General features: G+C 40.0%; 1 protein-coding gene across 2 annotated transcripts in view; it reads right to left on the bottom strand.

The window, feature by feature from the left end:
- DIS3L2 (DIS3 like 3'-5' exoribonuclease 2) overlaps positions 1-21895 on the bottom strand; it is a 351252-nt gene that overhangs the window by 261223 nt on the left and 68134 nt on the right. For both annotated transcript variants that reach the window (XM_023193873.2, XM_023193874.2), the window contains 2 exons: positions 17933-17986; positions 12209-12310 (listed from right to left, as the gene is read on the bottom strand). In XM_023193873.2, the coding sequence (XP_023049641.1) occupies positions 12209-12310; positions 17933-17986 (156 nt within the window). The remainder of the gene's footprint in view (positions 1-12208; positions 12311-17932; positions 17987-21895) is intronic.

The raw sequence follows: 21895 nt of genomic DNA, 5'->3' as shown, positions 1-21895 counted from the left end.
TACGTTTCCTTAAAATATAACTTCCTTGCCTTTCACTTACAAAAACTGTACCACTACACCATTAACTTAATTACAAAATCAACAAATTTACTTGTTATCATACCCTGTACTTTAAAGCAATAATTACATGACTGAGGGTGATCTTATAGACAGACCAACCAGAATAATTTCAGGTTCCTTCTGAATTTTACTTTCAAGAGTGGGGATATATTTGTAGTAAGCAATACTGAAGCTTTTGCCATGACCAGTGTCATACGCTTTTCAGATAGCTAGCCAGGAATGCAATACATAATGCATCTAATTAGTCCAATGTGAGAGTCATTAGCACAGTTTACCAGATACGTCCTGTTATATCCCTACTTGCAGACATTTGGTAGGATTGCACTTCTTGGTCCTCTTGTGGTTGGGTGGTGTCACGTGACTCACTCTTGCCAATGAGCTATGAGCAGAAGTGACTCCATCACTTCTGGATGGGGGCATTTTAAATGTGGCCCTCCTTGGCTCTGTTTCCTTCTGCCACAGAGAAAGGGAGCACTTCTGATGGTCTATGTTCCATCCATCCTGGGCTCTGGAGTAAAGATAATGCAAAGCAAAGCCCCTAGATGGTCTTGATGGGCAGTGAGCATGAGTAAGAAATAAACCACATAATTCCAGAGTATAACCTTGTCTATCATACAATTGTTCAGCAAGGCAGATGACTCAAAGAAACACGTACTAAGACATCAACATTTTACGTGAATATTTTGTCTTCTGTCAGTAAATGTGGTACATTCAAGAGCTAGAAAAAGTAAACCTGAGTTATCATGTGTTGTGGCTAAACCATGTTCTTGGTCCTCATTTCTAAGACTAATAGTAGTAATACTTGACATCCCTCGAGCACTTAGAATGTGCCATCACTGCCATAAGTATTTTATCTACATTAACTCATTCGTTACAATAAATGTGGTTTTCACCAAAACATCTCCATGGGGTTAAGGAGAGATAAATTAGTTTTCTAGAAAATAACCCTGAAATATTAACTGGGAGTTTCCCAGCATAAATAAGCTACTCTATCCTTAAACTATACTTTCCTTATTTCAGACATTTCAACTTGAATTACAGAGATCTGAGGGCATGTTTAAAGCAGGCAAGAACCTGAAGTATTTGATCCAGAGCTGGCAGTAATGAAGAAAAAAAGATGACTGTTAAAAATAGTCTGTGTATATAGTAATCTTGGGAAAATCTGATCATGTTAGTGGATATACCTCACCTACCATACTACTCTTGATGGAGGCTCCAAAGATCTTGCCCTCCAATCATTGAGTACCTTCCAAGTCTCTTTTAGGCCTGCCATGCAGGCCAAGAAACCAAACAGTTCTAAGAAATTCTAATTCCACTGGAATTGAGAGCAATCCAAAATGATAGTGGTTATATAAGAGAATGGATTAAATATAATCTAGTATGATGAGTGCATATTTAAAGAAGAACTTGGAACACAAAACTTTAAAACAATCACTTGAAGGAAAAGTTAGTTGTCAAAGGAAACAATTTACGGTACTAGACCAATTTCATGTGACCATAAGGAGGTTTGAAACAACCCTTGAAAATCAGGGATTAAATGTGCACTTTGATTTCTACGTTTGTTTAATTTAGAACAAGAGTAGTCACTCCTATCAACACTTCCTTTATTCTTTCAAACTCAAGTTATTTCTTTCTTTCAGTGCCAATGTCTTCTGAAATAACTATACATCTATTATTCCCTTGATGAATCCTACCTCCTTAAATCATATATAGACTTTGCTCTGCTGTAAGTTAAGTGAAATAATCCTGTCTTGAGAGAAATTTAGATTTGCTAACAAAGTACTTGACTGATTTATTCCCACTCTATCCTCTCAGTACCCTGCAGGTGCTGCACAAATACATGTGGAAGAAATAAATGAGTCCCTAGCATTATTAGGTTTCCAACAGGTATCAATGTATCAAGTAGATTCCTGCCTGTCTTACTATATTTTTAACAAAGTTCCAATGAGTAAAAGATTCATTTGAAATTCACCTCTCTTGCTAGTTAGGTTCCGTATCACGTTGTTTTGCCGATTGAGTGTAATTTTGATATGCTCTGTCAGCCTCTTTCACTCTTATTTTCTCTGAGCCAATCACTATGGCTGTATCAATTAAGACACCATAGCTGAATTCTGTGCTCCCAGGACTCCTTTGGTACAACCAAAAAAAGACTCAGAATTCTGGTTCTCAAGGCTGGTCCTTTGCTTTGGTTCTTGCTCCCAATATGACTCTAGTCAATTCTCCTAGCTTGAGGATCAAATCCTATCCTTGACTCCTAGCCCAGTGGCTGCTTCTACCACTCTGCTTATAAGAAAACAGTCCCACATTTCTGAACTTAGCACCCCATCCCAAAGCCCCAGTAGGACCCACTTCCTCCTATATGACAACTGCCTACCTGCCTTTTGAATACCTGTGCATCCAAGTCCTATGAATTTGGGATCTATAGGAATGGCATCTGGGTCTGTAACCCCTTTGACTCTTTGCCTTGAACAGCAAGCTGCAACTCTGATTTGACTTTCATTGTTGGGTCAGCTCCACTGTCTAGGACAGGTATCCGTTAAGGTTCTCCCTCATTCTCAACACCTGTCTCCATAATGTCCTATCATACCTCTCCAGTCCTAAGATACAACCACTAGAATTCTAATTAATATTTTCTGAATTATTTATTTTCTGAGACTAACACTAAGCTTTTGGTTATGTCAACTGATAAAGTCATCTTCTTGATGGCAATTTAAGATATTACCTATTACCTAATGCTAAAGCATATATTGTTATTTTCTAAATGTGTGTTAATTTTTATGACGCCTGACAATATCTGTCTACAGATCAAATAACTCTCTCCTTGATATCTCTGGAATAACAAATAACAATGTGATCATGAAGCCAGGAGATGTAAATCTGAATTCCACTCTGTTACTCCTTAGTTACATGCTCCCTAAATAAGATGTTTAAACTAAGCCCCAGTTTTCTCATTCACAAAATTGGGATAGAGGTAACAACATACAAAAGAATAGTACAAGGCACTAAATATAGCACCTGGTACACAGTAAGCACCAATAAGTTAGCAGTTGTTATTAGCACCCACAGGGTTTATACATGCATATTTGTAATTTACTGTATTGGGGTATTAAGAGAAGGAAAATAATAGAATAAACTCATTACAGTTAACCAAAAGATGAAAGACAAGTATGGGCTATGGTTATGGGAGGTGAACTTGATGAAAAAAAAGGAAAGAGAATGGAAGAAGCAGGGCGAAGATCAAATAAATGGCAAACAAGAGTTTACCGAGCAGGCAGCAATGCTCCAAGAGTCTCTGTAAAAGGGTTCCATGGTCCCCCTTTCAGTCTCCCTTGAGGGCAGGATCCTGAAAGGAGTTAGGAGCCCCCTGCTTCTTCCAGTGTCTGGGAGAGTTAGTAGAGAGGCTGCCGTACTCAGCCAATAGTATAGCAGGAAGAGAAAGCTTTGATCCATACATATCTCCCTGAAACCTGAAATTTTCATAATCCTCTCTTGCCAAATCATTCTCACCTTGAAATAAAACAAATCCTCTCTCTTTCTCTATTCCCATCCTTTAAACCTTAACTCTAATGTAACTTCTATGAAATCTTCCCCAATTCTTTCAAATAGAGTTTGTTTCTCCCATAACAATGTGGTATTTCTGTTTCCATCCTGCAAACCGTACCATAATTGTTTCCATTCTCTTCCCAACCAGCCTATGAAATCCTTAAGGGCAAAGCCTGCAACCTATTCTACTTTGTATCTCTAGGATCTAGCACAGGGCAGGATGAATGGCAGATGAGAAGCCACTGGGTACCTTGAACTGCTCCAGGCAGAATTGTCAGGGTCAATGGTTCCTAACCATTTAGGGACATGATCTCCACTTTGAAAATCTGGGGAAAAGGACATTAAACTGAAAGTCAAGAGATCCAGATTCTGTCTCTGGTTCTGCCAAAAACTCTCAGTCCTCAAACCAGTCACTTACTCTCACAGTACCTTAATATCCCAATTGACAAAGGAAGAAACTATCATTTGCCCCTCAACTATCTTTCATCAGATTTCTGTAATAAAAAGTATAAAGAAACAGTAAAAATGCCGAAGAATCTGAACTTCAAAGAGTTATATAAGAGTAAATTATTTTTCATTATTGCCTCACAGCTTGATACTCATACAGCTATCTATTTTGCCAAAAATCATGCTGTGAAATAAATTGACTATTTACTACTACAACGAAAAGAACTGTTGTTTTTTCTAAAACCCCAAAAGCCCTGTAGTTTACATACCCAAGAGGAGTGAGCATAACAAGCAGAAAGAAGCAAAGATGAATAATCCAATTAATCCACATTGGCTCACGCTAGTGACTACAGATTCCTTTGATAACAATATGCTTTTGTACTAACAAACCTATAAGACAATTGGCCAGTATGTTTGGAGATGTTTATATTCTAGACGTCAGGGATTCTTGATGACAGTCTGAATATTCTCTTTTCCCTACTTGGACCCTGTCACCAACAACTATCACAGGTGGGCTAAGGCCAGCAGAACTCCCCCACTTCAGAATGAGAAGCTGTGAAATATTCTAACTAATGAGGCCTGAGAGACATACCTAATGGGGCTGACTTTAATACAAAAAGCAATTGTCAGGCAGCCCCTGTGAAGACTCTCAGGAGCTCCACAGAAACAAAATAATAAGGAATCCAGGGCTACCCTCTACATTTCAAATCTTCTGAAAGCTTCAGAGGCACCCAGCAGCCCCTCTGTAGGGGCTAGTTAAACAGGTAAGAGTTTGTAGAAATAGGTAACACTAAGCTAATTTTATGACCTAGAAATTCATAAAATTAGGCCTCTAGGGAAAAACACAACTTTGTTGTATTGGGTTTTAAAAGAGATACAGATTTTTGTCCAAGAAAAAAAGTCACCAAGGCAAAAACAAGAATGCTGAAGTCCCAAACCTTTCCTTCCAGACCGCAACAACAGCAAATGCTTTAACCCTCAACCTACCCCCAAGCTTTGGTCAACAACCTACCCCATCTTCTTAGACTTCCTGCCTGAAGCAAGAGCACTTCTAACAGCACAGGAAAGGCTGTGCTGACTGTCTTACCAATAAAGGGGGTGAGAACCAAGGAAAACAATGCAACAGACTTACTTATTCATGTTTCCTTATTTTGGCCATCTGTTGCCTGCGTCCAAAGGCAGAAAGGATGCCAGGTAACTTGGCCTTGCACTTTTAAGCAACCTCATCCACTTTTGTAGAGCTCTACTAGTGCTCTACTGTAAGTTTTCCATGCCTAATATTCAACCAGTCGGCACCTATACCTGCTCTGGTCTGGTCTAGACCCACCCAGCTTGTTAACCATTCTTCTGCTTCTCCCTATTCTACCATTCTCATGTCTTAGGTCAAAAGATGCCACCATCTTTCTGTTCTTTCTTTGGCTCTTCTTCGTTACCATGCTGCCTCTTTACTCCCTCAAATGACCTCTAGGAATGTTTCCTTTGGTTTGACCTGGCCCTAATACACTTCTCTTGTCTTCTTGGACCTGGTCATCACTAGGCTAGATTCAAGAAAACACGAAGTGACCTAAATCAACCTATATACCTAGAACTTCTGAAGCCAGCCCTTAGCTATGCTTTCAAGGAATCCAGGGAGGACACCATATCAACAATTGGCAGCAACTGGGGATGAAGCTGGGAGGTGGATCTGAACTAGGAAAGTTCACCGTAATTCAAAAAGAAAAAAGAGGATTCCCAGACAAGATGGCCAAATAGGAACAGTTCCTATCTGCAGCCCCCAGTGAAACCAACGCAGAAGGTGGGTGATTTCTGCATTTCCAACTGAGGCACCCGGATCATCTCACTGGGACTGGTTAGTCAGTGGGTGCAGCCCATAGAGGGCAAGCCAAAGCAGGGCGAGGTGTTACCTCACCCAGGAAGCACAAGGAGTCAGGGAACTCCCTCCGCTAGCCAAGGGAAGCCATGAGGGACTGTGCTGTGAGGAACAGTGCACTCTGGTCCAGATATTATGCTTTTCCCACGGTCTTTGCAACCCTCAGACCAGGAGATTCCCTTGGGTGCCTATACCACAAGGGCCCTGGGTTTCAAGCACAAAACTGGGCAGACAGCAAGCTAGCTACAGTTTTTTTGTTTTTTTTTTCATACCCCAGTGACACCTGGAACACTAGTAAGAGAGAACCGTTCACTCCCCTGGAAAGGGGGCTGAAGCCAGGGAGCTCAGCAGACTCCACCCTCATGGAGCCCAGCAAGCTAAAATCTACTGGCTTGAAATTCTCACTGCCAGCACAGCAGGCTAAAGTCGACCTGGGACACTTAAGCTCGGTGGGGGAGGGGCGTCCACCATTACTGAGGCTTGAGTAGGCAGTTTTCCCCTTGCAGTGTAAACAAAGCCACCAGTAAGTTTGAGCTGGGCAGAGCCCACTGCAGTACTGCAAAGCCCCTGTAGCCAGACTACCTCTCTAGAGTCCTCCTCTCTGGGCAGGGCATCTCTGAAAGAAAGGCAGCAGCCCCAGTCAGGGGCTTATAGATAAAACTCCCACTTCCCTGGGACAGAACACCTGGGGGAAGGGTCGGCTGTGGGTGCAGCTTCAGCAGACTTTCCTGCTTGCCAGCTCTGAAGAGAGCAGCAGATCTCCCAGCACAGCACTCAAGCTCTGATAAGGGACAGACAGCCTACTCAAGTGGGTCCCTGACCCCTGTGCCTCCTGATGGGGAGACACCTCCCAGCAGGGGTCAACAGACACCTCATACAGGAGAGCTCCGGCTGGCATCTGGTGGGTGCCCCTCTGGGATGAAGCTTCCAGAGGAAGGAGGAGACAGCAAACTTTGTTGTTCTGCAGCCTCCACTGGTGATACCCAAGCAAACAGGGTCTGGAGTGGACCTCCAGCAAACTCCAGTAGACCTGCAGAAGAGGGGCCTGACTGTTAGAAGGAGAACTAACAAACAGAAAGCAATAGGATCAACATCAACAAAAAGGACCACCATGCAAAAACTCCATCCGAAGGTCACCAACAGAAAAGCCAAAGGTAAATAAATCCACAAAGATGAGGAAAAACCAGCACAAAAAGGCTGAAAATTACAAAAACCAGAATGCCTCTTCTCTCCAAAGGATCACAACTCCTTGCCAGCAAAAGAACAAAACTGGACGGAGAATGAGTTTGACGAACTGATAGAAGTAGGCTTCAGAAAGTGGGTAATAACAAACTCCTCCGAGCTAAACGAGCATGTACTAACTCAATGCAAGAAAGCTAAGAACCTTGATAAAAGGTTAGAGGAATTGCTCACTAGAATAACCAGTTTAGAGAAGAACATAAATGACTTGCTGAAGCTAAAAAACACAGCACGAGAACTTCGTGAAGCATATACAAGTATCAAGAGATGAATTGACGAAGTAGAAGAAAGGGTATCAAAGACTGAAGATCAACTTAATAAAATAAAGCATGACGACAAGATTAGAGAAAAAAGAATGAAAAGGAAATAACAAAGCCTCCAAGAAATATGGAACTATATGAAAAGACCAAACCTACGTTTGATTGGTGTACCTTAAAGTGACAGGGAGAACAGAACCAAGTTGGAAAACACACTTCAGGATACCATCCAGAAGAACTTCCCCAACCTAGCAAGACAGGCCAACATTCAAATTTGGGAAATACAGAGAACACCACAAAGATACTTCTCGAGAAGGGCAACCCGAAGACACATAATTGTCACAAATGAAGGAAAAGTTGAAATGAAGGAAAAATGTTGAAATGAAGGAAAAATATTAAGGGCAGCCAGAGAGAAAGGTCCAGTTACCCACAAAGGGAAGCCCGTCAGACGAACAGTGGATCTCTCTGCAGAAACCCTACAAGCCAGAAGAGAATGGGGGCCAATATTCAACATTCTTAAAGAAAAGAATTTTCAACCCAGAATTCATATCCAGCCAAACTAAGCTTCATAAGTGAAGAAGAAATAAAATCCTTTACAGACAAGCAAATCCTGAGGGATTTTGTCACCACCAGGCTTGCCTTACAAGAGCTCCTGAAAGAAGCACTAAATATACAAAAGAAAAACTGGTACCAGCCACTGCAAAAAAACCAAACCAAAACGTAAAGATCATTGACACTATGAAGAAACTGCATCAACTAATGGGAAAAATAAACAGCTAGCATCATAATGACAGGATCAAATTCACACAAAACAATATTAAACTTAAATGTAAACAGGCTAAATCCCCCAATTAAAAGGCATAGACTGGTAAATTGGATAAAGAGTCAAGACCCATCAGTGTGCTGTATTCAGGAGACCCATCTCACATGCAGAGACACACATAGGCTCAAAAAAAAAGGGATGGAGGAATATTTACCAAGCAAATGGAAAGCAAAAAAAAAAAAGCCAGGGTTGCAATCCTAGTCGCTGATAAAACAGACTTTAAACCAACAAAGATCAAAAAGACAAAGAAGGGCATTACATAATGGTAAAGGGATCAATGCAACAAGAAGAGCTAACTATCCTAAATATATATGCACCCAATACAGGAGCACCCAGATTCATAAAGCAAGTTCTTAGAGACCTACAAAGAGACTTAGACTCCCACACAATAATAGTGAGAGACTTTAACACCCCACTGTCAATAATAGACAGATCAATGAGACAAAAAATTAACAAGGATATTCAGGACTTGAACTCAGCTCCGGATCAAGAGGACCTAATAGACATTTACAGAACTCTTCACCCCAAATCAAAAGAATGTACATTCTTCTCAGTACCACATCACACTTATTCTAAAACTGACCACATAATTGGAAGTAAAACACTCCTCAGCAAACGCAAAACAACAGAAATCTTAACAAGTAGTCTCTCAGACCACAGTGCAATCGAATTAGAATTCAGGATTAAGAAACTCACTCAAGGCCGGGTGTGGTGGCTCATGCCTGTAATCCCAGCACTTTGGGAGTCCAAGGTGGGCGGATCATGAGGTCAGGAGATGGAGACCATCGTGGCTAACATGGTAAAACCCCATCTCTACTAAAAATACAAAAAATTAGCCGGGCGTGGAGGCAGGCGCCTGTAGTCCCAGCTACTCAGGAGGCTGAGGCAGGAGAATGGCGTGAACCCGGGAGGCAGAGCTTGCAGTGAGCTGAGATCACACCACTGCACTCCAACCTGGGCAACAGAGCGAGACTCCGTCTCAAAAAAAAAAAAAAGAAACTCACTCAAAACCACACAACTACATGGAAACTGAACAACCTGCTCCTGAATGACTACTGGGCAAATAATGAAATAAAGGCAAAAATAAATAAGTTCTTTGAAACCAATGAGAACAAAGACACAATGTACCAGAATCTCTGGCATACAACTAAAGCAGTCTCCAGAAGGAAATTTATAGCACTAAATGCCCACAGGAGAAAGCGCGAAAGATTTAAAATGGACACCCTAACATCACAATTAAACGAACTAGAGAAGCAAGCGCAAACTAATTCAAAAGTTAGCAGAAGACCAGAAATAACTAAGATCAGAGCAGAACTGAAGGAGATAGAGACATGAAAAACAAGCAATGGGGAAAGGATTCCCTATTTAATAAGTGGTGCTGGGAAAACTGGCTAGTCATATGTAGAAAACTAAAACTGGACCCCTTCCTTACACCTTATACAAAAATTAACTCAAGATGAATTAAAGGTTTATATGTAAGACCTAAACCCATAAAAATCCTAGAAGAAAACCTAGGCAATACCATTCAGGATATAGGTATGGGCAAAGACTCTATGACTAAAACACGAAAAGCAATTGCAACAAAAGCCAAAATTGACAAATGGGATTTAATTAAACTAAAGAGCTTCTGCACAGCAAAAGGAACTATCATCAAAGGGAACAGGCAACCTACAGAATGGGAGAAAATTTTTGCAATCTATCCATCTGACAAAGGGCTAATATCCAGACTCTACAAGGAATTTAAATTTACAAGAAAAAAAAAAAAACATCAAAAAGTGGGCGAAGGATATGAACAGATACTTTTCAAAAGAAGACATTTATGTGACCAACAGACATATAAAAAAAGCTCATCACCACTGGTCATTAGAGAAATGCAACCATCTCATGCCAGTTAGAATGGCAATCACTAAAAAGTCAGGAAACGACTGATACTGGAGAGGATACGGAGAAATAGAAATGCTTTTACACTGTTGGTGGGAATATAAATTAGTTCAACCATTGTGGAAGACAGTGTGGTGATTCCTCAAGGATCTAGAACTAGAAATACCATTTGACCCAGCAATCCCACTACTGGGTATATATCCAAAGGATTATAAATCATTGCACTATAAAGACACATGCACACATATGTTTATTGCAGCACTATTCATAATAGCAAAGACTTGGAACCAACCCAAATGCCTATCAATGTTAGGCTGGATAAAGAAAATGTGGCACATATACACATGGAATACTATGCAGCCATAAAAAAGAACGAGTTCATGTCCTTTGCAGGGACATGGATGAAGCTGGAAACCATCATTCTCAGCAAACTAACACAGGAACAGAAAACCAAACACCACATGTTCTCACTCATAAGTGGGAGTCGAACAATGAGAACATATGGGCACAGTGAGGGGAACATCACACACAAGGGGGACTGTCAGGGGATGGAGGCAAGGGGAGGGATAGCATTAGGAGAAATACCAAATGTAGATGATGGGTTAATGGGTGCATCAAACCATCATGGCGCATGTATACCTATGTAACAAACCTGCTCATTCTGCACATGTATCTCAGAACTTGAGTATAATTTTAAAAAAAGAAAGAAAAAAAAAAAACCTGCACTTCACAGCATTAATTAAAATTACACTTAAATTTGTGTAAGTGTGATCAGTATCTGTCTTTTCCTACCTGCAGTCCCCATTAAACTATAAGCTCCATGAGGGCAAGAACTATGTCAGTCCTAATCATGACTGAATTCCCTACACCCTGTGAATACCTGGCATATAGCTATAATTCAATTACTTCAGCTGTATCAGATTAAAAATAATGTATTCCTCAACAAAGCTCTGAGATAAAATGGTGCTCCTCACATCACATCTTTTTTTTGGAGACAGAGTCTAGCTCCACCGCCCAGGCTGGAGTGCAGCAGCGCACATCACATCTTTTCTGGAAAAGCTAATAAGAACATTTCTTGAGTTCCTGCCATTCTAAGATTTTTAGGCACTATTCTAAAATTTTTACATTTATTCTCATTTCTTATGACAAACCTATGAAGTAGGTACCATGATTATTCCCATTTTACAGATGAGACCTTTGAAGCAGAAAGGTTGTACAATTAGCTCAAAGTTATAGAGATGAATGGCAGAGATGAGATTCAAATCTAAGTAGCCTAGCCTAAAAGCCCATACTTTTAATCACTACTCTATAACACATCTTATTGAAGAACACCAAATTCTTGAGTACCAATGAATGTAGCCAAATAAAACAAATGATATGAAGACAAATTCAGACTTAGATATACAAGTCTCCAATCCTACATGACAATTCAAAGATATTGTCACCACAAATCATTCCAATGTCTGATCCTTACTTTTATTTAAAACAGCCATCAAAACTAAAACCATATCTTCCTTTCCAATTAATAGACATAGATGGAGACTGAAACCCAAAATATTCTCATATTAAAAACATTTTCTTCTGCCACTAAATCCCTGATTCATAAAAACACAGACAAACTATTTTTATCTGCCAAGGCACCCAATCACCAAACTGGGCCAACAGAACTCCATATGTATTGCCTGGGTTTTCCACTGCAGGCAGTAGAAATGCGTGGGGACTGCCACTGTCTCCATGGCTTTGTCTTTCTAGTTCTCCCTGCATAGGATGTAAGAAAATAATACATACCAAGTTTGAATGGGCCCTCAGTATGTATTCAAAAGAATACCAAAAACCAGTGCAAGGCATGTGACAGGGAGGATGGATCACTAGAGAGGGAGCAGGGAGAACAACTCAGATGATTCACAATCTGCCCAGCAGATGCTTCTAAGTTCCAAGCATTCAGTAGCATTGTGGTAGATTACACCCAATCTTACCACAGCGCCTGAGGGGTCTGTGACTCCTCCAGTTTATGATGCCTTGTTGGTGCATCATGGAATGTGAAAGGTCCTAAGAAATCTATAATTAGAAAGGGAAAATTTAACTCACCTTCCACTGCTCCTCGGGAAGTAGTTTCACGACCACCAGATCCCCATTTAAGGCTCTATTACGAGCAACAATCCCATCAATAAAAATGTCTCGATCACCATCCTAGGTTGGAAAAAGAAATAAAGCAATAGTGAGCTTAAAACACATAAAGCAAAAAACAGATTGCATTCTTTCATAACTGAAATAGAAAACAGCAAGTTATTCTTAGGTTATCCTTTTTTGTATTAAATAAAGCATGTTGATACCTTTTTAATACTAAATGAATTTTTAACATATCAAGGAAGTATAAAAATAGAAGGTATGCAAGAGAACAGAAGAGGAACAACATATAATCTCCCGCAAGAAAACAAACTGAGGGCAGGAGCAGCAATGGTTCTAAGATTTGGGCTCTCTAGGAGGAAACCAGCAAATTCATAATGCCCCCCAAGAAAGTGGCAGAGAGAATAAGTTGTGGTTGTTTTTATGGAGACCTAAGCAGAGGGCAAAGAAGAGAAAGAAAGAGATGTAATATGAGATTCATCACATGATCTTCACACTCTACCGACTTTGCCGACTTAGGACCACTGTGAACTCCAGACAATGAACACAAGGTACAGACACTTTCATCCTCACTCACTCACTCAGAAACAAACCACTTTAAATAATGTGGCTCCCCAGTGAACTCCCCAAGTGTCAACTTCTTGGCTTAAATAGGTGCCAGAGTCTTCTTAGTAATCCAAATTACTTTGTAATTTTAAATAAACAAAATAGCTAAGGAAATGCAAGCCTTCTGCAGCAGTCAGGGTTTCTGAGAAAAGGAAATATTTTCAAAATGTTTCACCAACAAACATGTACTCTTATCCTTCTATTCTCTACAAGTTTATACGATGTGCTCTTTTTCAGAGAATAAGAAAGAAGTAAAATACTTTTTCTTACAGGAGATGACAGCAAAAGGGTCTGGAAAATCATCATTCAAATTTTTCTAATAGGGACACCTGACACAGTTAAGATTTAACATAACACTCAATGCACTGAAGGTGATTACTATGAAACTTTAGTTAAAGTTAAAATTAATATCCCAAAATCACCAAATCAAAAAGGTGGGGGGGCAGATTTTAGTCACTCAGCATTTTTTACAGTTTCCACTTACAAACCATTAGAGATCTTCTAGAACAGTTTTTCTGCTCAATTTCCAGTTTAGCTATGGGCTGACAGCTGTGGCCTGCACACTCTGCCAAAACCGACCCCACCCTAGTCCCCGAGGAAAAGCTACTGTGTTAGCCACAAAACATGACTGTAGCTGACCTCTTGACAAGCTTCTCAGAGAGATCTGGAAGAGACAGCCAGTAAACAGAGAGTGAACAACTGAAATATGGCACATCACCATCTATTGCTGCCTTTTGCAATTCAAAAAGCAATAGGATCTCTCAGACCTCCTTGGAATGAAAAGTGGGCTATTTGGAGGTCACCCTAACCCATACTCGTGTGTCAAACATAGGCAATGAAATGCCTCTATTATAAGCAGCTACAACCACCCTTTGGCAGCACAGAGATTTCAGATTGATGGGATGATAGTACCATCACCTTACAATCCCAGGAAACTAAGGAAAGCAGGGCTGAGTTGAACCTCAGACAACACGAAAATCTATAGCTACTGCATCACTACTCAGCTTTTCCTTGATTCATTCAGAAGACTGATCGACTGTCGCTGAATCTCTTATTTTAAAGATACTAAGCTTGGCAACTGCTCAATATTAAAAGTTTGAGTCATCTCTTTTAACCACTTTTTAAGGCCAAATATTTCAGCTCTTTGTTTGAAAGCCAGAAGTCTTGTTCTACCCATCAGAAAGAATAATAGGTAATAGAGAAAAAAAAAGAAAGAAAAATAGATACTGAACATCCCTGGAGGAAAAATAAAGGAACTGGGAGGAAGGCATGGGTAGTCAGACTAAAGACTTAGGGGACTGTAGGAAGGAAGACAACACAAGTATGCCACGATGGTCACAGCATCCTTCATTGATGAAACAGTTCCCTTTGGACCAAAAATAAATTCCATCGCTGTACAAAGGGTGCCTCCTATGACAAGATGCATTAAAAAGTTAGAGAGCTTCTTAGATTTACATAATTCAGAATAGAAACTGTGCTTTTTAAAAATGACAGGTTTTTCCATCTGATCAATTTTCTCCTCTTTATCCTATCCCCAAATAGGATAAAAGGCATGTCAATAATATCATTTTATCTTGGTTTGCTTGAAAGTCACATGACTTTACTCACATTCTGTATTTCATTTTTATTGAGAACCTCACAAAACTAGCAAGTACACGTAAGTTACTCATCTCATATAGTTTAGATGTGTCATGAATTGAAAACCAACTTTCTGTCAGTAGAAATTATAATGAACCTAAGGCAAGTTCCCCCAGAACAAAGTATTATTTTATACCTGATGATTAATTCACTGTTGACCCAGGGAGATATTTTAGTATAGCAAATGACATTGTGTAAATTCACAACCACTTTTAGAGTCAGTAAGAGCAAACCTAAATAATTTAATCAAATCTCTATTTTTGTCTCTCTAAAAACTTTAGAATGTGAGGAACATTCGACATTTAGTCCATTCCCTCATTTTACAAATGAGGAAGCCACTGTATGTCCTACTGTGAGAGCAAAAGCCTCATCTTCTGTCATATTCATTCCTGCCTTTATGCTCCTAGCTTAAGCCAGTAACAGTTAGGCCCTGGTTCTGACATTCTACTTCCCAGTCTATCTGTGGGCATTTTTCATCCCATATATTTTATATTTGTCATAAAATGAAAATCAACTTTCTATCAGTAGAAGTTATAATGAACCTAAGTCAAGTTTCCAGTTAATACAAATTCACATTTGACATGGATATGAGCTATGTATACTCAGAAATCTAGACCACAGTTGGCTGCAGGCTTTATATATGAGTAATCTGTTGCCTCTATTATTGCCCTCTTCAATTGCTTTCTATAATGCTTTTGAAAACTGAAACCCACAAAGCAAGACTGTAGGACTGTTCCTGTGTCCAAAACCAGAGTGTCTACAATCACTTGCAATTGGCCTTGATTGGCAGCTCTTATGATCTATTCTTAATTACCTAGAGGTGAATTGTTTTTCTCTCTCTGAGACACTATTACTACTCAAGCAGGAGCCAAATAAAAGAATAAAAGAAGCATAGAAATAAGCCAATCCTAATATCTCAACTGTCTAAAAATTTCTAAATATGACATAGCAAGAATACAATTTTAAGTAGGAAAGCAACTATGAGCTTTTAAAACATCAGCACCTTTTGCTTTTGCTTCTTAGCTTTCTTTAACAAGCCAGGTTAAATCATGGAGATACATCACTTGCAGATGTAAATTACATGAATTTAGCTTGCAGGAACCATAGCAACTCTGCTCTGGCCCTGCTCCAGCCACACCCCTCCCCATCAGACAAGGAGTTCACAGGGCCAAATGGATGTGCTTCCCTAAAATAAGCAGCCCCCCAAGCCTACCTCCAGGACATATACAGGCACTCCCCCATCACCAGAGGCACCCCCTCAACATGGCAGCTGGCTAAAGGACAGGTATTTCTAATGGGTATGGACATAGCTTAGATATGCGGGACAGGATGCCCACGTTTGTGCATGAAAGGGCCCTCACTGAATGCAAGGGAGTCACAAGGGGACAGGCAGCTAGAACTGAGAAGGGAAGAGGGGCAAGCTAGAGGTGGAGCCATGCTTCAGCATGGAGCTGCAAGAAATCTGAGAATTCTACATTTGAACTCAGGTATATGAAGGTGTATTTGGCAAGGAATATATAGAATAATATATTTTACTTGATGGTGGGTGTGAGGTCTAACTTATCAATATTTGATTTAAGGTATGTGTGCCTTCTTTTCTACTTCTGTCCTAGGTCCCACACTTGCTAGGAGCCAGCCCAATAGTGATTTAACTTAGGGAAAATCCTATACCGTGTATTCAGGCAAGAGAGGGAGCAGCAAAATTTTCAGAATGCTGTAGTTCCCCTTATCATTGCCATCAATAAGAGCAAACTTAAGCATGCACAAGAGACAAGAGGTCTGAGTCTACCCAGTTCCCAGTTGCCTCTTAAGATGAACTAACTACATTGAGTGATATTTTCATGCTTAAAAATCTGTGTCTTTCATACATGAGGGCTCCTAATACAATCAAGTTCCTTCAACTGGTATATTCTTGAAGAAACAGTTACGCTTTCTTTATGGGAAAAAAACATTAGTTATGCAGGGCATACTGAGAGATGGTTTATCCACCTCCAACATAGCACCTTCCTAAGAGATTTTCATGGGTAGTTTTTATGATTCCTGGATGTAAATTTAACCTTATGAGCAAACTCTGGAAACTAATACATATGTAAACTGCACTTCTAGTATATGCGAGAACTGCTCTTGCAGCCAAGTTACCACCTCAAAGCTGACCCTGAATTCTACAACCCAATTTTACAACTCAAGTTCCAGGGCCAAGACATATGCCATTTTCTCTCACGGGAACAGAATATGACTGAGAAAGAGTAATGTGAATGCCACTGATACCTTTTATCTGATTCAATGGGCAAGACTTGAACTTGGATGCAATGTGAGTCCCTGGATTTCAAAGGCAGGGGAAAAGGACTAAACTGAGCTTGACAGTAGGTCATAAGGTTATTGTAACAATTACAATAATATCACTTGAGCATATAAAATCTGAAATGTTCTAAAATATAAAACTTTTGGGCACTGATCTGACACTCAAAGAAAATGCTCACTGGAGCATTTTGGATTTCAGTGTAAGTATGTAATGTAAATATTCCAAAATTAAAAAAAAAATTCTAAATCCAAAATACTTCTGGTCCCAAGTGTTTCAAATAAGGGGTGCTCAATCTGTAATAACAACATTTATAAAGTACATGACTGAAACTATATTCTCACTAAACTTACTGTCATTTAAAATAATAAAATATGTTAATTAAAATATATGTATTCCATTTTGTCATCTATAAGCATAAGTTTGGTCTCTTTCACTGTGAAAAATCTACGATTCTATAGCTATTCTATTTATGGTATCCTGGAAAAGTTAGGTCAGGAATTTAAGAATATTGCTCTCCTAGCTTTGCTCAATCAAACCTTCTCTATAGAACTGCTGCTAACTATATGTTAGTGTGAACTTGATTTAAGTGGAAAGAGCCTCTTAAAATGAGTCATAAATGTAAGAAAGGATCTAAAGGACCCAACGGTAAAGAGCCTTGTATGAAGCTCTATCACCTGCACGAAAGTGAAGTGAGAAACTCTGACCCCCCGCAAAAAAAAGCATTACACATTATTTTTGGACAAATGTTCAGATTAGCTCATGCAATAGATCCAAAGTAGATAGCATATTTGTTTAGGAAAGATTAACTTAAATCAGTGGAAAAAATCATAAATCCTTTTAAGCCATAAACCAAGGGCGTTCAATTACACGAACTGGTGGGTAGTCTGCCTGGGTCCAGCTGCTCTTTGCAGCCTTGTAACAAATGCCATCCCTTTCATTTGGCATGCGATTTTAAGACTGGCAGAATGGGTTGTTAACCAAAAGAAAATTTTGTTTATTTAAATTTGAAACAAATCTTTGCCCATCCTCAATTCTGTTTCACTACTCTGCTTTTTAGTTAGAATACATGATTTCAGTTTCAGAGCACATCTAAAAAATTAAATGTGACATTAAGTTTATTATAAATTTATTGAACTTACCGGGGAAGGAATGAAGGCTTCATGAAACTTCTTTGGATTAATTCTCAATACACCCTTTAAAACAAAAAATAAAGCTTGTGAAAATCTAGCTATATATTTATGATTTTTCCATATGTATGCTATTCTCCAATAAAAAGTTTTAAAATTAAACAGTTCAATTGAGAAAACAAGTTAGATGTATAAGAACTGTTCATTAAATGCAGGAAACACAATTTATGTTGATATCTGAAATAGAGGGTTCCATCAAAAACAGAAAGCTTAGACTGGCACCTTGGTGTGAACAAGCAAAGGTAAAGAACAAGAGAGCCTGGCAATAGAGTGGGAAAGTGGCAACTATTAGACTTTTAGGTGCCCCTATATGCTAGTCTTCAAATTTAAACCTTGACTTTACAAATCAGATTACCTGGGGATTGTGCCTCACTATATAAAGGCCTTTTTTTTTTTCTCCCAGTTCCAAGACCTTTCCACAATTGCTTGTTTCTGTGACAATTTTCAAAGTGATACAGGTTGATTTCCAACCTAGATACTGAGCCTCAAGAAACTGGATGCATCATTTTTTACTCTGGCCCCTCTGCAGAGCTGAATGAGTCAATAATTCAAAATGGCCATAACCAGCTCTTAATGCAAACTAGAATCCTGGCTCCAACAGCCAGGCCACCCAGTCTGCCTTCAACTTCATGTTATTTCAGCACCAAATCAGGGTCTGCTTCTATTTACACACAGGGGTGCAGGTGGGGGCCTCTTCAATAGCAGTTCAGTGTTTCAGGCTCTTGCAGGAAGCTGTAACGCTCCCCAGGTTCCAGCTGTAGTCTCAGGTCACTGGAACACATGGATGGAAGCAGTTATTTTTCTAACAGCCAAACTCAAAGGGTATCTCGAGAAAGTGTTTTAAATAACATTTCCCCCTAAAACGTTTAAAGACTCAAAGATACATAACTAACAAAACAGGCAAGGGCATAAAATAAAGCAGAAAATAATTTCCTTCCATGCTGTATACCATGTTTAAATTACAAATGTCCATGCCACAGTTTACAATATCGTGAACACTCAAATAGACTACTACAAATGATCATTCAGTCCTTAATTCAACAATTACTTATTGAGTACTGACTACATTCAAGACCCTGAGACACACTGAGGGGGAAGATAATGATTAAGCTCAGTCCCTACTTTAAATGAAAACATAAACCAGAGGTACAGCTTACTTTCATAGCGAGGGTACCAGAAGAGGCTTCAGAGATGGTGTCTGACCTAGTCCTTTACAGAAGAGCAAAATTTGCAAATAAATCAGATGAGAAGTATAGTAGAGGACACTGTGTTAGCAAAAGTGGTTAAGAGGGCACTCACTAACTCTTCTCCATTGTGCAATAACTCTGCCTAGCACAGAAGAGGGAGGGACCAAGAGATAAGGTTGGCAAAGCTCCCCAAGGCCAGTCCCTTGTTAAGAGTGTCACAGTAAATCCACTTCTAGACAGCTGTTTCTTGTTGAGGGAAGGAGGGAAAAAACTTACATTTATCCTAAATATTCATCCACTCACTCAACAAATATTTCCTAACGAATAGCATGGCAGGCACCATGTCAAGTGATGGGGTAAAAGGGAGACTAACAACAGACAGTCTCTACCGTCACAGAGCTGACAGTCTCGTGAGGGGAAGAGACTCCAAACAAACGAAAGTCAGTTCATTGAAATTAAATGTTTAACAATTTCATTTTCTGATTCCAGATGCTTTTCTCTGGCCTAAGTTTTTTTTCAATTCCTATTCTTCTATCATCCCTTGTAGCTCAGTGAATGGTTAGCAAATGAAGAAGTACGGAGATGAGAATGCCTCTAGCTTTGAAAATGTCTTTAATTGCAGGGCACTCAGACAGGTTAGGCTGGGCCCAGAGAAAAGAGACAGGTTGCATCCAGGCTCTATTTAAAAGAAAAGGTATTAAAAAGACCTTGAAGATTTTACCCTTGATTCTCTATCCCAAACTTCCCAATATATACAAAAGGACACAAGAAAGAAGAGAAACCTTGTTCCACAATAGCATTTATAAATTTGACTGAAGCATAACTCTGAAGAACTGGACCTCAGAAACACAGCCCTTGAGAGAATTCAGATCACACTAAGAAAGCAGAAACTCCCCAGAGCTCTGCAGCAGACCAGAGTTGTTCCTATAGCCTGAGAGAAGCAGCTGACAGTAAAGTCTGTCAAAAACAAATGGTCTTTTAACTAAAGGATACTTCCCACAGATGTCTTGTCTTACTCACCTACAAAAGTCCAAGGCTTTCATTTCTTTTTTTTTGAGACGGAGTCTTGCTGTCTCCCAGGCTGGAGTGCAGTGGCCAGATCTCAGCTCACTGCAAGCTCCGCCTCCCGGGTTCACACCATTCTCCTGCCTCAGCCTCCCGAGTAGCTGGGACTACAGGCGCCCGCCACCACGCCCAGCTAATTTTTTGTATTTTTAGTAGAGACGGGGTTTCACCATGTTAGTCAGGATGGTCTCGATCTCCTGACCTCATGATCCGCCCACCTTGGCCTCCCAAAGTGCTGGGATTACAGCCACCGTGCCCAGCCGGCTTTCATTTCTATAGCCATCCCCTAATCTGACCCAACTGCCCATCTCCCATCTTCTTCCTAAAGCACTTCCCTAGGCCTGGAACTTGATCAGTGAGAATCCCATAGCCTCCATCTCTTCTCCGGATGCTCCTGATTCTTCCCCTTAATCGAAACCTGGCTGTTCCCTGATGTTATTGCTTCCCTGAGTGCCCTCAAAGGGTGTCTATTTTATCTCTCATAACCCATGTATCTCAGAGACCAGGTGAGGAAGGGCTCTTTGCTTCCCCATCATGGTTTTAAAAGTATTTTTTCCTCTAATCTCTTTTAAAAATCCCAGATCCTTTGAAGTTCATATCATTAGCACCTCCTTGGTGTTGTCATTCTCAAACTTACAGGTGGGTCAAAGCTCCAATTCACTAACATTTTGACTAGCAGCTCACTGCCTTCCTCTCTATCCTTACTCCCATATATATTTTTGGGACTTCACATCCATGTTGAAGACCAAGCAACCCCAGCCTGTCACTCTAACTACCATTTGCTCTCCTACCCCATCTATTCTCTCCCATGTTCGCAGCCTGGATCCCATCAGCACTACTAATGACACCACTTCAAAGAAAAAAAATTCAAATATCGCACTTTCCAATGGCAGTCTTCTGTCTACTTATGGTAAAAACCCCATTTCAACAACTCTTCATTTCCACTAAGATCTCCAACCCAAAGCTGTGACCACATGTGTCACCATTCATTGTCCTCCCACTGTTTACTCCCTTCTCTAGCAACCTAATTGCCATGGCCTGTCATTATCACTTAACCTTGCAAATCCTAAACAAACCTCTTACTCTGATACTCAACCAGCAAAAGACCTTGAAGATTTTACCCTTGATTCTCTACTCTCAACTAACCCCAGCTATCTGCTTTCTCCCTTCCTGTACCCAAGGAGCTAAACAGTACCACAGAAAAACACCACACAACTGGGCTAAATCAGTCTAACTGGCAATCACAAACATACTGTATTTGGCTTGTTTCAGAGTCCTTAAAACTGAGGAATTTCACACATATAAAATACATAGTTTCAGATATTCTTGAAAAATCGTAAGATCTAACAGCTTTGGACAGGGTTCTCCAAATGACAGCAACCACCTAACCTGAGTAACAGACACTCCTCTTATAGTAATAAAAACTCAAGTGCCACTAATGCAGGTATATGACGTGCCACACACTCTTTGAAGAGCTTTATATCCATCAGCTAATTTAACCCTCACAACAACCCTATGAGGTAGATACTAGTATCCTTGTTTTTACAGAGGAGGAAACTGAGGCACTGAGAGGTTAAAAAAATTGCCCGCTTTCACATCACATTCAAGGTCAGAGAGTCTGGCTCCAGAGTCCATGCTCTCCACTACTGTGAACAGCCTCTCT

The sequence above is a fragment of the Piliocolobus tephrosceles genome, chromosome 11 (assembly GCF_002776525.5).
Source record: "Piliocolobus tephrosceles isolate RC106 chromosome 11, ASM277652v3, whole genome shotgun sequence".
Classification (NCBI taxonomy): domain Eukaryota; kingdom Metazoa; phylum Chordata; class Mammalia; order Primates; family Cercopithecidae; genus Piliocolobus; species Piliocolobus tephrosceles.
Note: the sequence above shows the minus strand (reverse complement) of the source record. Positions and strands in the feature narration are given on the sequence as shown.